At 37.2% G+C, this 17,892-nt stretch overlaps 1 protein-coding gene across 1 annotated transcript in view; it reads right to left on the minus strand.

Moving 5' to 3' along the window:
* Positions 1-4,085: 4,085 nt before the first annotated feature.
* prelid2 (PRELI domain containing 2) overlaps positions 4,086-17,892 on the minus strand; it is a 45,109-nt gene continuing 31,302 nt past the window's right edge. The window contains 2 exon segments of the mRNA NM_001016922.2: positions 4,086-4,911; positions 9,300-9,405. Coding sequence (NP_001016922.1) covers positions 4,855-4,911; positions 9,300-9,405 — 163 coding nt within the window. The 3' untranslated portion in view covers positions 4,086-4,854.

Raw genomic sequence — 17,892 nt, forward strand, 5'->3', positions numbered from 1 at the left:
TTGGGTAACAAAGGCAGTGCTACCTTGCATAGAAGCAAAAGAAAACAACATTCTGGCACAAGTATAAGGGGGATTATTTATCAAAATTTAATTTGACTTTTTTATAGACTAATGAATAGAACAATGAATAGAACAATGGGGTTCTTGCTTGTCTGTGTTATTTCCACAAACAAATGCAACTGCTAATATTGTTTTTGTTAAATAAGGTCATGTTTAAGGAAAAAAAGATAGAGAAAAAAAGTTATTTGCATTTTACTGCATTTTTTGTGTGATATTTGTGTTTATTTCTTAACCTTGAAAAACGAATTAATAGTTTAAATGTGTGCAATTTTGTGCGTATTTTGACACTTCACTATTTTGTTTGTACAAAAGCCCTACAGTGTAGTATATACAATAAACAAAAAATACTAATTTCATAGCAATAATTGTGGTTTAAAGAAACAGTAAATCACCAATAAATGAAAGTGTTTCTAAAGTAATTAAAATATAATGCATTGTTGCCCTGCACTTGTACAATCGATGTGTTTGCTTCAGAAACCCTACTATAGTTTACATAAATACCCTGCTGTGTAGCCACGGGGGCAGCCATTTAGAGGAGAAAATGCTTTGGGTTCAAAGCAGATAGCAGATAAGCTCTGTAGAATACAGTGGTGTTCTACAGAGAATATCAGTTACCTACTATTTAACCCATGACATTTAGCCCTATTTCAGTTTGAGCAGCTGCCCCCATAGCTACACAGCAGCTCATTTATATAAACCATAGTAGGGTTTCTAAAGCAAACACACAACTTTTACCAGCGCAGAGCTACAGTACATTATATTTTAATACTTATAAAATACTTAGATTTTTTTTGTGTTATTGTTTCTTTAATCTAAATATCATTTGAAATTACCAGTGTTTGGAACATGGATGGTAATATCCTTGGACAAGGGTCCCAGGAGTGTGGTGTATTGTGGTTGCTTGCCCACCTGATGCTGTGGCAGAAGATGGCCAGCATAGCAAGCAGCCATGGTTGGTGGTTTTCTTAGTGGCAAGAATTCCATTGGGGGTATATTATGTAATAGTGTTTCATGTTATTGGCTTAAAAATGTTGCACTTTATCTTACTGTTTATATATATTTATCTCTTATCTTACCATCTGTTTAATAAAAGCTATGGCCTGTTTACATCCCATCATGGATGTCATCATTGTCTCTATTAAGCGGGGGGGGGGGGGGGGGGGGGAGTGTTGGGAGAAATGAGGACGGGGAACAGGGCAAATACAGAAAGTTTTAGCAAGGAGGCCAGCCAAACTGACTCTGTAACAACATACTGAGATGTTTCAATATCTTTAGTAGGCCATCATCGGCACATTCCATGCAAAATAAGCAGAAATTTATATTAAAAAATGTAAGAATTGTATATTATATTTATAACTACACTTGGAATGCATTGTCTGACTCAATCCCTAGGCAAGCTGCCCACCAGCTTCATAGGTCAGAAGATGTAGTTCACAATAGTTAAGGAAGGAAAGTTTTCCAGCTCTGAGAAATCCACAGATCCAAGCAGTCTGTTACACATGCATCGCTCCATGACATACAATGAATAACTGCACATACAGAGCAGACAGCAGCTGGGGCAGGAAAGAGGGGCTCTGTCAATTACTGTTTGCTTTGTGACAGCATTAAGCAAATATAAATAGCCGCAGAAGCTTGTCAAACTTTCAGAAAAATCAGAGTCACCTCTGATGTGACATTACTTTACAACTGTCATAACAAGCAGCCGCGTAATCAGCGTAATTTATATGCTGTTTCCCATGATTACAGAGGAGGCGATTGTTATTACAATTTTGGAATGACCTTGAAGAAAATCCAGGCCAGGCAGGCAAAGACAGTGAAGCCATTATACCTAACGGCAAGCCATTTTGGCAATAAGATACAGCAGCCCATAATAAGGCTTGCATTGATTGCAGCACATAATATTGTGTTGATTGATATGATGTTCCTGGTTGCTGTATGAAACATTTACTGTGGATTTCACATTAGTGTATTTATATTTGTCTTGTTAAAAGATTCATTTCAGCACTCACATATTCCCGCCGTGTTGGTAATTATCAATGTCCTTGGACAGTGACATCTACCTGTACTAATATATTTCTACAGGTCCTACTGGATTTGCACCTTTTTTTACAAAAAATTGTTTTGACATCTTTGTAATAAATTGTGAACATTTTGTCCGACTCTCAAGTTTTTAAACAGTGGAATTCATAAAAATTAGCAGTAGATTTATCAAAATGAATCGACTGTGAAGGATGCATTATGGCCTTGGGATTTATTATTCAACTGGTTCAGTATGAATTGTTTAAACACTAGAATTTAGATCAATCATCTACAAAAGCACTTTAGTTTGATCAATATTGATCAAAATAACGGGAAGAAGTTAAAAAACATTGCTCGTGGCCTTCTATGGTATTGAAATCTCAGACCAGTGATTCTCTTTGGAGGGGGGCTAACATACTAAATTCATAAAAGGCTCAGTCAATCAAAAATATTGGTTTTAACCTATAGAATTGATCAGACTCAGGCTAGCTGGATTAATACGTTCCACATTCCTAAATAGACCTAATGCCTGGAAATTCTTTAGGAAGCCAGTTTGATCTTTGAAAGCAAACATGAATCACAACATGGAAGTTTGTTTTCTAATGGGTGAATAGGTGTGTAACTGCTTTGCAATGTCAAACACATTTAGGGACAATATGTGAGATTAGAGCTCACCACAGAAAAATTCACCCACTCTGTATTCATTCCTTTGAAATTTGTAAAGCAGCACCAGTTAAATAGATAAATGGACAAAAAAAAACAAAAAGAAGAATGATTGCCAGCAAACATGGCACATGACCTTAAATATCTTGGTCAACGTGTGGTACAGGTACTTACGCCTTATTTTTGTAACATTTGTTTTTAAAGGTAGAAACTGGGTGCTGGCAACCATTCGTCTTTTGTATACATCTTGTCAAATGGTATATCATTGCTTTGAGCATTTGAACAATATTTTATTAACGCTGAGCCCTAAGTCCCCTCTGAATCATTAATCCCTGATGCAAGTTGCAGAAGGAAAATCCCATCATAAAGCATTATTTTTTTACCGACTGGTAACTATTATTACTGCATGGTAGCATATAACAATTGGGAAAATTCCACATTTGTTTTTGAAACAATAATTCAAAGTTGCTCCACATAACTATGGAAGCAAAGTAAGCATATTCAGGTCAATGCAAGCATTTAGTTTGTAGATCTGTTTACCTGTTTTTCCAATCCTTGTGGAACATAGCAATCATTATTTTTACCCTAACTACAAAGTCATTGATTGAGTAAAAAAAAGGTCAAGGGTATGACCCAACATCCTTGTTGAATATGGCCCCCAGCATCCTTCACACTTTGGAGCATGGGCTGACACCCCTTAGTCAGTCTAACACATGGACTGACACCCCTTAGTCAGTCTAAGTCAGATAGTGAGTGTGATGAATATGTTTCTCCTAGGTAAATATGGATACTCAAAACCTTGTACAGGTATGGGACCTGTTATCCAGAATGCTCAGGACCTGGGGTTTTCCGGATAATGGACCTTTCTGTAATTTAGATCTCCATAACTTAAGTCTGCTAAAAATCATTTAAATATTGAATAAACCCAATAGGCTTTGTTTTGTCGCCAATAAGGATTAATTATATCTTAGTTGGGATCAAGTACAAGGTACTGTTTTATTATTTCAGGGAAAAAGGAAATCATTTTTAAAAATTAGAATTATTTGCTTATAATGAAGTCTATGGGAGATGGCCTTTACGTAACTTTCTGAATAACGGGTTTCCGGATAAGGGATCCCATACCTGTAGCATATAGTGACACTTATTACACAACCCTAAATGGTAAGAAAAAAACAGTACAGTATGCACTTTTTGCCCCCACTATGTAAGTCTCTCTTTTCCAATCATTTTTAAAGAAAAGTTTTTCATTGACAGAAACAGAAACCCCCCTCTCCAATATTTCTTGATCTTTAGCAATATGCTACTTGCTACATTGTCAGATATTTTAAAGAAAAAGAGGCAACTGATTTCCAATAATCTTTTCATTCTGGAATCATTATGAAAGGTGTAGGTCACATTCACTTAAGAGGGAGGAGTTGGAAGGCTACTGATGATTGCTGTCATCACTTGCACTGGAGACCACAGGACATAGAGGACGTTACAAAATAGGAGAATATATGTAGGTTTGTATAAAGAGGCAGGTTCACTACACCACAGACACGGGCTGCTCAAAGGCCACTCAAAACAGACCTAGCAAGTATATTTTCATATTTTTTTTTGTTTTTATTGATTTTTTTTCCCCTGTTTATGCAACCCCCAATTTTTCTTTCAGCTCTTGGAAATTCATGTATTCATCATGCCAGTTAATGAGTTGGTATAAACTTATAAAATATATACATGTAAAAAAATTAGCCCTCTGCAAGAAATAGCATGTATTAGTGGTCAGGACGGAAAAACGACTTGTCTTTTCTTTGTTAAATTCCTTGGAGTCGCAGAAGGCAGCCCAGCATTGTTCAGATTAATGGGATAGTTCATCACAAGATGAGGATGAAGTGTGCATTTCAGACTTGATTATATTCGCATTGCACTCTCCAGCTCTTATTTGTGATCCTGTATAATGGAATAGCTTAAAAGTTAAAGGTGAGAAAGCCAATTTAGCAAACTAACTGGCTGATTCGTTCCCTGAGTGCTGCTCAGTGAAAAAGAAGGAAAAAAAAAACGTTGCAAAATTTTTTTAAAGACAGCCCTGTCTTCCGTTTATATATAATGTGTCCCAGTCAGAGCAGTTCATGGTCAGGAGAAAGGGCAGCCACATCTTTCACGGAGAATGGTTTCCATGATTGAAATGCTCTGTGAAAACAGAAGATAAACATGCAAATTGGCAAATGTTTGACCTCCTTTCAAGCAAGACAGCCGCAATGAGAACAGCTACAAGTGCATATGTAGAAAAGTGGAAGAACCGGGAGAAATATTTTCTGATAGGCAGTGAGCCACTTCAACCTAGATAAGGGCGCTTTCTTCCTCCTTAATATATTAAAGTACAAACATCAATATTATTAACAAAAATGTTGCCGGGAAGGCGCATACAGCTGAATTTTCAGTATAGCTGCTACTGAAATGAATATTATTAGGCTAATAACAGCATAGTCCCAGACAGCGGCTTAGAGCCAGTCTTTCACCTTCTCCTCCCCCTATCCTGCTGTAATACTTTAAAGAAGATTCCTGATGCTGTTTGTAGAATATTCATCCTGCTTTTTTAAGCGCTTGATGAGCTAGACATTAACTTCACCATATTTGAAAAAAAGCATAAATCTCTAACGCTAGCTTTTCATTAGATACAATATTGCAGATCAGGCTGGAAAATGAGACATTTGTTTCTAAACAGATTTAAATTGAAGCAATTATACTGCATCATAAAGTCCTGCATGGGTTTGTTTTTTCAGACCTGCACCTGACCCGAACCCCGTATCTGTATTCTGATCCGAACCCATGCTGGCTATTATGTCTTTCCATACCCAAATCCACCCGAAGAAGTGCTTTCCTGAACGCCCCAAACGGCTCAGCAAACAGGAATTGATGTTAGTATTATGGGCGGGACTGACTCTCAATGTATTAAAGCTGACTACAACCTTCCCGATTACCTCCACTTTGTACCTGCAGACCACCCACGCAGTTAGAACATTCGGGATTTCCACTTCAAACCCAACCCCAAAATTCCATGGATACCCAACCAACTGCAGGACTCTACTGCATTAAAAGTCATTGTCACAGTTAGAAGCCAAAATTAAGGCCAAGTTTGAATATTTTAGATTTATTACAGTAAAAGATATTTGAACCCCATTCTGTGTTTCAAGATTTATTATTATGACACTCAAATAGCACATGTATACAGTTATTCAAGTACATGGGATAAATCAGACGGCACTGATGAAAGATAAGTGAATCTTTGCGAAATGTTCCATGCACACATCATTATGTGACCAAAGAAATTGTTTAATGTCTAATAACTAAAGCAATCATTCATCAAGTTGACATATCAGTTATTTCTATGCAGTATATGTAAAAATGTTTCTATGACAGAAACATCTTGTTTTTTCATTGTGCACTGCTCTGATTTCTAGAGACAGCTTTTATCGTTTGCATAAACTGACACCCGTCCATTAAATTTCAGGGTTCTTTTGCCACGTACTGTGCAAGAGTAGATGTCAAATATCTTTCAGAAGGAAAATAAAGATATTTTATAATGTAAAGTGTTGAACTTTATAGAAATGGTGCAGAATTTTCATAAGGTGCCTTTCATGCAGTGATGTTACTGGCAGTTGGACTTGGAAATGTTTTTATGGTGCTCTTCATTAATGTCTCTCCTTAGTGTTTGTACAAGCCCTCATGCATATGCAATGATGGCATCTCTTTGCTCTGCCGCAAAAGTAGATATTTGGAGAAGAGTACCAGAAATAGCCACAATGAAAGTATTTAAATATGCATTGGGTAGACCTGCATCAAAGCCAAGTAAAGGACAGGAATAACTAACGAAATCTGGTATAGTAACTGGTGTCCTTACGGGTCTTGATATCCAGGGGTATTTCAATACAGCAACACAATTTTATGTCTTGTTTTAAGGTTTACATATCTATGATTTTATATTTGTTTTCATTTACCATGATATACGTTTCAAACTGTGTTAAAAGCAGGTCTGAAATGCCTAAAGTATAAAGATAGTTTCAAATATAAAACATATAAATCCTTCCAGCACTGTGCAGGAACTGTTTGTGAATTATCAATGTGATGTTTTTCATTTATTATCTAGCAAAAAAGATCTCAATAAATCTATATAACAAGAGCAGTATTTGAGAACTAGCTGATTAAAAAATGTTCTACAAATTCTATTCTTAGTCCTTTTCATACCCAAGGCCCTGTTGTTATATCCTACACATAATACTTGCACACAACTGTCAGTGACATTTCCAATACACTAATATACAGTATGACTTGCTGGAATGCGGAATGTTCCTTTGCATTATGTACCTATATTTGGCATGTGCAGAAAGGGAATTCAGCTGCTTTTTGGATAATGTCCTTCTAATCAATGTTTTGATTTTCAAACCATGCTTCACTAATCAAAGTCCCTACTTCCTAACTTAGACCACATTCAGAGTATTACATGACATTCATCCTTTGTGCACTTATTAACTTTAAACTCAGCAGCTGTTTTCAAGCCTACAAAGGAGATTTGGTCATTTGTTAATATAATGCAAAGCCCAGCATATAATAACATAATGTGCCAGTGAGAATGGTGGGAATTTGTAGCTTACAACAGTACAAATGTTAAGGACAGAATGGTTTCTGTATACAGCTATTTGTGGAACAGAATGGTTTAATATTTGCAATATAACATGATTAGAAGATGTAAGATACAAAATGTTTAAACCGCACATTGTTAGGTCTCTTCAATGCAAGATATTGGAACATGGCTTCTGAGGGGGCAGGACTTGGAAAACAGCAAAGCAGAGAAACCATTCCATTTAAGATAAGAAGGGCTAAAAGTAACCAATAGGCCCTTCTCAAATGTAAGTCATTCAGTGTAATGCATTCACATGCCTCATGCTACACACATTGCACTGCCCTAAAACCAAAACTCAAAGGCTTTAAATCTAACTCAAGGAATCATGGGCAGAGATTAACTGAAACAGACTGTATGCAAGTTTGATCATATTACTGAATTGTTGGGTTGTATCGGCATCAGACAAGCATTTCTGGACACGGAGTGAATTCCATGTCTCCACCCATAATTCCTTGAGTGAATGCAAACAATCAAACAGATCAGGAATGCAGGACAGAATGGAGAAAGTGGTTAGCATCTCCAGCAAAGGTAGGGAAAATGGGTGGTATTGAATGGGTTAGAATTAAAAAATTTAAACTGTGAGAAGCTACCAGACAAAATGGCTAAAAGCTGTGGGATTGTATTTGATCATTTTTCCAATGAGAACCAGAGAACAAAAAATGGATTAAAAAAAAAAAACCTGCTTTCAAGTGCAGTTGCATCTACAAATAACAATAATGAGCTTATTTATCAATTTTCGAGTTTGTGAATGAGTTTTTTTAATCCAAAAAAACTTGCATATCGAATGCTTGCTTATTAATTATGGGTTTTTACATTCAAGTTTTTGGGTTGTTTGCACGGTGGAGTTAAATTATTATCCACTAAATTACACACACGGAAAAAGTTGAAGAGCAATACGTTGCATAAAGGGAAATTACTAGTTAAGGCTCATTTAAATACATATGTACTACTTAGTAACATAGTAAGTTAGGCTGTAAAAAAAAAAAAACATCCATTAAGTTCAACCGTAATGACTATATATAACCTGTCTGACTACTACATAGCACAGGCGCCAGAGCCCATAGAATCAATAAACCATTAGTTTTGATTAGTATTCTGTCAGTTAGAAAATGAAGCAACAATCTGAAAGCTAGTAAGGGCAACCAATTTAGTGTACAATTTAGTACAAAATTAGCCCCTATATGCCCATGAAGGAGAAAACATAATGGCAATCATTTTACATAAAACAAATCAATTCACTAAATAATAGGTGATAAAAGTCAGATGAGATTCAAGGGCAACAACCTTTTGGGGGAACAACTCAAAGTCAAAGCATAATTAATATTTATTCTTCTAAACTGAAATCAAATTTTCTCCTTAGCTCTTGTAGGTGAAAAAAGGAAAACTGTACAATAAAATATCTAGGTATTCTTTTACAGCACTATAAAAATAGATTCAGAACTAATGCTGTCTCCCCATTAACATCCTCATGTTTTTAGAGTAAGTGGCTTCAGTGATTGGCACCCTTTAGCGAAGATGTTTAAAAAAGAACATTTGCATTTTATGGCATAGAGACTTTAGCTTTAGTTTGGGTTGTGTACTCTACTCTTTCATTGTGTCATCTTTTAGTTAATACACAATGAAATCGTTATGATCTTCAATTAGAGTTTATTTCCAAGGACCATAATGCCATGCAAAGAATAGAAAAGTAATGTAAAAAAAAAAAAAAAAAAAAAAAAAATGAAGTGAAGTGAAACAATATGGCCTTCTTTCCAGAGTATCTGTGTATCACTCACTATGCAAAGCATGAAATTCATCAGGACTCCCTGCTTAACTTTAATATACCTTACCTTGGCTTTTACAAATACACAAATAACACAATCTTGACTAAAACAGAATTACTTTTAGTGGAACTTACCTTTTTTACTCCGTGACTGAGAAAAGTTTGGGCGAAGGTTTCAAGGACACGATTAAGAAAGCCAGCCCCAGTGATTGTTATTGTCCCTTTTTGGGTGAATTCGGTCCTGTAGGAAAAGTCATTAGGAAGGTTTAAAATGTCGTTATTGTGAATACAAGCTACACACTGAAAATAATGCAGCCATTGTGAGGTTGATTGCATTCAAATTTGTAACATTTATTTTGTTAAATTTATTTCAAACCCAAATTTCTGAAGATTTGTGAGTGTCCCAATAAGCTCAGTATGCATCAGTGAAACTTGCTTTATAAACCAATATTCCAAAGAGACTTATCTCTATTACAATCGGAGAAGATATTTGCATCTGTGTGTGTGTATATATATATTACACACATATATATATACATATATATATATATACATACATATATATACATATATATACAGTGGAGGAAATAATTATTTGACCCCTCACTGATTTTGTAAGTTTGTCCAATGACAAAGAAATGAAAAGTCTCAGAACAGTATCATTTCAATGGTAGGTTTATTTTAACAGTGGCAGATAGCACATCAAAAGGAAAATCGAAAAAATAACTTTAAATAAAAGATAGCACCTGATTTGCATTTCATTGAGTGAAATAAGTTTTTGAACCCCTACCAACCATTAAGAGTTCTGGCTCCCACAGAGTGGTTAGACACTTCTACTCAATTAGTCAACCTCATTAAGGACACCTGTCTTAACTAGTCACCTGTATAAAAGACACCTGTCCACAGAATCAATCAATCAAGCAGACTCCAAACTCTCCAACATGGGAAAGACCAAAGAGCTGTCCAAGGATGTCAGAGACAAAATTGTAGACCTGCACAATGGGCTACAAAACCATTAGCAAGAAGCTGGGAGAGAAGGTGACAACTGTTGGTGCGATTGTTCGAAAATGGAAGGAGCATAAAATGACCATCAATCGACCTCGCTCTGGGGCTCCACACAAGATCTCACCTCGTGGGGTGTCAATGATTCTGAGAAAGGTGAAAAAGCATCCTAGAACTACACGGGAGGAGTTAGTTAATGACCTCAAATTAGCAGGGACCACAGTCACCAAGAAAACCATTGGAAACACATTACACCGCAATGGATTAAAATCCTGCAGGGCTCGCAAGGTCCCCCTGCTCAAGAAGGCACATGTGCAGGCCCGTCTGAAGTTTGCCATTGAACACCTGAATGATTCTGTGAGTGACTGGGAGAAGGTGCTGTGGTCTGATGAGACCAAAATTTCTTTGGCATTAACTAAACTCGCTGTGTTTGGAGGAAGAAAAATGCTGCCTATGACCCCCAAAACACCGTCCCCACCGTCAAGCATGGGGCTGGAAACATTTTGCTTTGGGGGTGTTTTTCTGCTAAGGGCACAGGACAACTTATTCGCATTAACGGGAAAATGGACGGAGCCATGTATTGTGAAATCCTGAACGACAACCTCCTTCCCTCTGCCAGGAAACTGAAAATGGGTCGTGGATGGGTGTTCCAGCACGACAATGACCCAAAACATACAGCAAAGGCAACAAAGGAGTGGCTCAAGAAGAAGCACATTAAGGTCATGGAGTGGCCTAGTCAGTCTCCGGACCTTAATCCAATAGAAAACCTATGGAGGGAGCTCAAGCTCAGAGTTGCACCGAGACAGCCTCGAAACCTTAGGGATGTAGAGATGATCTGCAAAGAGGAGTGGACCAACATTCCTCCTAAAATGTGTGCAAACTTGGTCATCAATTACAAGAAACGTTTGACCTCTGTGCTTGCAAACAAGGGTTTTTCCACTAAGTATTAAGTCTTTTTTTGTTAGAGGGTTCAAAAACTTATTTCACTCAATGAAATGCAAATCAGTTGCTATCTTTTATTTAAAGTTATTTTTTTCGATTTTCCTTTTGATGTGCTATCTGCCACTGTTAAAATAAACCTACCATTGAAATGATACTGTTCTGAGACTTTTCATTTCTTTGTCATTGGACAAACTTACAAAATCAGTGAGGGGTCAAATAATTATTTCCTCCACTGTATATATATATATATATATACATACATATATATATATATATATATACATACATATACAGTGGTGTGAAAAACTATTTGCCCCCTTCCTGATTTCTTATTCTTTTGCATGTTTGTCACACTTAAATGTTTCTGCTCATCAAAAACCGTTAACTATTAGTCAAAGATAACATAATTGAACACAAAATGCAGTTTTTAAATGAAGGTTTACGTTATTAAGGGAGAAAAAAAACTCCAAAATCTACATGGCCCTGTGTGAAAAAGTGATTGCCCCCCTTGTTAAAAATAACTTAACTGTGGTTTATCAATTTCAATTTTCAATTTCAATATCAATTTCTGTAGTGACCCCCAGGCCTGATTACTGCCACACCTGTTTCAATCAAGAAATCACTTAAATAGGAGCTACCTGACACAGAGAAGTAGACCAAAAGCACCTCAAAAGCTAGACATCATGCCAAGATCCAAAGAAATTCAGGAACAAATGAGAACAAAAGTAATTGAGATCTATCAGTCTGGTAAAGGTTATAAAGCCATTTCTAAAGCTTTGGGACTCCAGCGAACCACAGTGAGAGCCATTATCCACAAATGGCAAAAACATGGAACAGTGGGGAACCTTCCCAGGAGTGGCCGGCCGACCAAAATTACCCCAAGAGCGCAGAGACAACTCATCCGAGAGGCCACAAAAGACCCCAGGACAACATCTAAAGAACTGCAGGCCTCACTTGCCTCAATTAAGGTCAGTGTTCACGACTCCACCATAAGAAAGAGACTGGGCAAAAACGGCCTGCATGGCAGATTTCCAAGGCGCAAACCACTTTTAAGCAAAAAGAACATTATGGCTCGTCTTAAATTTGCTAAAAAACATCTCAATGATTGCCAAGACTTTTGAGAAAATACCTTGTGGACCGACGAGACAAAAGTTGAACTTTTTGGAAGGTGCGTGTCCCGTTACATCTGGCGTAAAAGTAACACAGCATTTCAGAAAAAGAACATCATACCAACAGTAAAATATGGTGGTGGTAGTGTGATGGTCTGGGGTTGTTTTGCTGCTTCAGGACCTGGAAGGCTTGCTGTGATAGATGAAACCATGAATTCTACTGTCTACCAAAAAATCCTGAAGGAGAATATCCTGCCATCTGTTCGTCAACTCAAGCTGAAGCGATCTTGGGTGCTGCAGCAGGACAATGACCCAAAACACACCAGCAAATCCACCTCTGAATGGCTGATGAAAAACAAAATGAAGACTTTGGAGTGGCCTAGTCAAAGTCCTGACCTGAATCCTATTGAGATGTTGTGGCATGACCTTAAAAAGGCGGTTCATGCTAGAAAACCCTCAAATAAAGCTGAATTACAACAATTCTGCAAAGATGAGTGGGCCAAAATTCCTCCAGAGCGCTGTAAAAGACTCGTTGCAAGTTATCGCAAACGCTTGATTGCAGTTATTGCTGCTAAGGGTGGCCCAACCAGTTATTAGGTTCAGGGGGCGATTACTTTTTCACACAGGGCCATGTAGGTTTGGATTTTTTTTCTTCCTAAATAATAAAAACCCTCATTTAAAAACTGCATTTTGTGTTTACTTGTGTTATCTTTGACCAATAGTTAAATGTGTTTGATGATCAGAAACATTTTGTGTGACAAACATGCAAAAGAATAAGAAATCAGGAAGGGGGCAAATAGTTTTTCACACCACTGTATATATACATACATATATACATATATATATATATATACATATATATATATATACATACAAGAACAAACAGAGCACACCCTATAAAGGCTCAAACGCCCAGGGTGCTGGCAAAAATACTAATAGTATACAGACAGTGAGCCGCACACACCAGGACTTTGCAAAAAAAATGAAAAGTTTATTTGAAAAAAAGGTCCAAAGTTTCGAGCACTGATGGTGCTCTTCCTCAGGGACAAACCAAGATATATATATATATGTTCTACAAAAAAGACCAGCATCACCGAGACTTCTTGTGAAAAAACAAAACGTGTATTCCAAGAGGTCCCAACGTAGACCAAACATTACATTGGCTGTTCATGCTGTTTTAAATACATGTTTTGTGTTTTCACAAAGGAGGATATGTAGGATATGTAGCGGTGTGCCATCCCTTGTGGATATTAAATATATATATATATACACACACACAAATACAATAGGCAGTATAAATTGGCCTCCTCTAGTGCTTTACAAACAATATAATTTTGGAGGGAACACCCCAATTATTAGAACAAAGCCACTATCTTTGAAAAGAAATGCAAATGAAGATCTGTTTCCCAAACCCACACAGGGGCAAACAGAATATCAACACAAATTAGTCAATTGTTCAATGCACACCTATTTAAAAATCAGAGTAAAGGCAGCAAATGGTAAGTTTAATTGTATAATGCTCTTTATATAGTAAATGTTAACAAAATACAATTACAGGTATGTGATCCCTTATCCAGAAACCCATTATCCAGAAAGCCTGTCTCCCATAGACTCCATTTTAATAAAATAATTCAGAATTTTAAAACTGATTTCCTTTTTCTCTGTAGTATTTGATCCCAACTAAGATATAAATAACCCTTATTGGGTTCAAAACATAGAAGGCCATAGAAGGCGCCTGACAAAAATCTGCCGTCAGGGCTGAATCGGCAGAAGGAGGTAGAAATCCTATTGTTTCTACCTCCTTATCTGCTGTTTCAGCCCTGACTGTGTGTGGCGGATCTGACGATGTTTCGTGCGACATCGCCACGTGTATGGCCAGCTTAAAGGTATGGAGATCCAAATTACGGAAAGACCACTTATCCAGAATACCCTTGGTCCCGAGCATTCTGGATAACGGGTTCTATACTTGTACAATGAATAATATACATACCTCCAACTGACCTAAACACAGTGATTCTAGATTCTAGAATCCCCTTGACAAATGACTTGGTTCCGAAACGTTTCTGCTTTTTCTGCTTCACTGTTTTTAAGCCAATTAGTGGTATATTATGCATTGTAATTGTGAAAATTGTTTTGTTAACATTTTCTAATATTACTGAAAATAACAACTTGCATCCTTAACATATCCCTGATATACATTATGCTCTGAAATTCAAGGCAATTACAGCTTTTAAATAAGCTTAAAGCAGAAGGAAAGCCATTTTGGCATTTTACTGCCAATAGATTCGTCACATTAGTGCCACCTAGAATGGTATATTTATTCTGCAGAAAACTTTATCATACCTGAGTAAAGAGCCATATATGCTTTCTCTAATTGCAGCTGCCATTTTAGCTTGGTGTTCATAGCTTCCTGCTTGCAGTATAGCTGTTATAGCTCAGATCACACATTACTAAGGGTGGGGGAAGTGAGTTTTATGAATTCTTATAGGAGGGGGGAGCAGGAGAGGGGAGAGAGGAGAGCTGTGCAGACTCTGGCCCAGGGAATGAAGGATTTCTGACAGGAAGTCAGATACCCTAAGAACATGTTTACAAAAAACAGACAAGACCTCCTGTGTTTCTTTTGACAGAGGACTCTCTGCAGCGTTTCTGTGAGTGCGTATGGTTGTATTTACATAGACCTTTCTGATAAAGCTTACATAGTTTTTACCTTTCCTTCTCCTTTAACTAGGAAAATATCAAGCTTTATATCATAGGACCCAAGTAAACTGCAGTTTGCACTTGGTCTGCATAGGTCATTTTTTTTCCTTTAAAAAGCAGTGCTCGAGGAAAGAAGAGTATATTGATCACATATTGATTACTACAGAACAAACCCACCTAGGAAGCACCATTTCAGTGATGCAGTCATTGAGAGAAGTGTATTAAGGAGACCCAACTACTGAATTATTGACTAGCTGAGTACTTCAGGTTTGTCCTAATTGTTTTGCAGGAGGGAGTTTAATTAATGTCTTAGTTAAAGTGGGCACTTTAGGTGACAGTAATATGCTAGATGATCTCCAAAAGTCAGGCAACTTAGCAATGGACTCTCTAATTGAGAGTGGCCCACTCACAGCTACCAAAAGAGTGATTCCAGAATCCATTAGCGCAAAAGCTAAAAATCAGATCATTTAAAACCCTTCAGATGGCAAACACAGTTAGCCAGGACAGCTCAGCTCTGCAGGCTAAAATAACTGGCACGATTTATAGCTTTAAAGTGCATATGAATCCATTGTACAAATTGGTTTCAAACATCAGTACAAATAGTCTATGAATAACGTACTTTGCAGCCAACCTAGAATTACAGCAGCATTACTTACTATAGGCTCAGTAGTTTGGAATAAAGTGCTGCCTAAACTACATACAAGCAAACTGTTCATAATGTTTGTTTCGGCTCCAGATAACGAAGAATGAGCATTTTGCTAGGATATCATGGGCATTGGACAGGACTCCCACATCTAGCTTCTTTAAAAATTGAGGCACTTTAGTGCAGTATGGCAAAAGTAAATGTACATGTTTTTTTCTTCTGCAGCCAGCATTTAGTCACCGTGTCTCTAGTAGTTCCAAGGCTGGATAATGGTTGCTGCTGGTCACTGGAGTATACGGATTTACAGCCAGTCTTTGGGGTTTGTGACCAAGGCAGCTGCACAGCATGCTACATGTAAAAATTATATTTTTTACTATTAGACCCTACATATGCCCTGAAAGATATTGGACTGTATTGTAGCCAGGTCTGACATATGTTTGAAGCAGGTGGTATATATGGGGAACACTTTAGAGACTTTGTAAGCTATATATTATAAATTTATACTGATTTATATACACAACCTGTCAAACTAATTGTCCATATGGTAGGCATATTATATTACAAATACAGTCAGTAAATGATTTTACATTTTAGTTTTCCTGGAAATAAGGTTGTCTTGGTATCAAAATGCTCAGACTCCCCTAGAATGCATTCTCTCGCTGAATTCTCTTTAAGGAAAGCCACAAAATAATTCAGAAACTGCAGTATCGGTGTCAAATTTGAAATGGGCTCATTGTTCATAAAACAACGACCAATTAAATGTTTTGTTTGAAAGAAAAATAAAACCCTAAATCTGCCATGAAGTAAATAAAATTCTGCAAAAGATGTGTGTTCTATCTTCAAGGGCAAAATATATTGCGTTTTTAAGCTCTAATAATATTTTATGGTGCCTTTCGTGTCCACTTTGACAAATTTAGCGTTTCCCCGTTGTCCTGTAAAAAGGGTCATCACTTAAAGGACAATCTGTATTCATAGGTCTGTCTTCTACATGTAACAGTGTTTGATCAGTAAAATTAGAAGTTGTGGCTTAACAGAGACCAGAGGACATGTTTCTTACTGACTGTCTGCTACGGCGTGCAATGCTTAGGGGAAGATTTACTAAGGCACGAATTCGAATCCCGAATAGCAAAAATTCGGATTGGAAACGAAAATTTTGCGACTTTTTCATCGCCAACGCGACTTTATCGTATTGAATGATCGTAAACGGCGGAAAAACGTTTCCGACTTTGCATGATTTTGGAAGCCTCACAGAGGAATAAATGGCACTCTGCAGCTCCAACCTGGCCCAAGGAAAGTCACGATACTGAAGCTTGAATGAATCCGAAACTTTCATACTCGGCGCAACAATGCGATTTTTTTTCGACGGCGACGAACAAGTCATGAAAAATATACGAAAAAGTCGCACCAGCGACGAAATAGTCACAAAAATACTGATCATTACGAAAAAAACGTATTCGGACCCATTCGAAGCGTTCGTGCCTTAGTAAATCTCCCCCTTAGTCTGAACCCCCACTTTATGGGCAAACTCACTCACTTTCCCATTGAACTGATTATCAACCTTTGGGGCTTGATTTCCCAGTAACACTTGCACATCTCAGGCCACTGTGCCCTGTTTCTTTATTAATTAATAGAGGCAGGAATCATGTGCAGGCCAGAGTTAATGAATCTGACATGCATAATGTAATAAGGAGTGCTGCACCTGTTTTCAAGCTATTTTTAAACTGTCTCAGAATTAAAATTCAAGTTTTAGATTTTAAGCACAGAGCACAAACAGATTACTTGCTTATATTCATAAAACACCATATGGTATATCAAAATGAGTAGTCTGCAAAAGCTAGGCCCTATGTAAAATGACATAATCTTAGGGTTTTACTCAGATCTATTTCTTGTGATTTTTGTTTTTATGAAAATAAAAGGAAAAGCAGCTAATGGCCCAATTTTCTAAGGGTGACCTACCCTTATAAGCATCATCTAAGCTTCTATAAAAAAAAAAAAAATGTCTCCGTAGCAGATAGATAATGGCAAAGCTTTAGGACCTGTTAGGGGTGAAGGTAATTTTAGCCAGGAAGCCCAATAGATTCATTATAATTCACTTTATAAGCTTAAAGTACTTTACTGCATGGGAGTCTTCTAGCAACATCATTAGAGAATCATAAAGCAATTTAGGCTTTTATGTAAACTACTCGGGATGTAGAAAAAATGTATAAAACATCCCACCTGCATTCAAAGCTTACATGAGCATTAGGAAGTATGGGGTGAGTTTGTTTCAAAGCTTTCCTGTGGTAGAACGCAGTGCAGGGAACCACAGAAGCAACTGCTCCTGAGCATAAGCATT

This window comes from Xenopus tropicalis, chromosome 3, assembly GCF_000004195.4.
Source record: "Xenopus tropicalis strain Nigerian chromosome 3, UCB_Xtro_10.0, whole genome shotgun sequence".
NCBI classification, from domain to species: Eukaryota; Metazoa; Chordata; class Amphibia; order Anura; family Pipidae; genus Xenopus; species Xenopus tropicalis.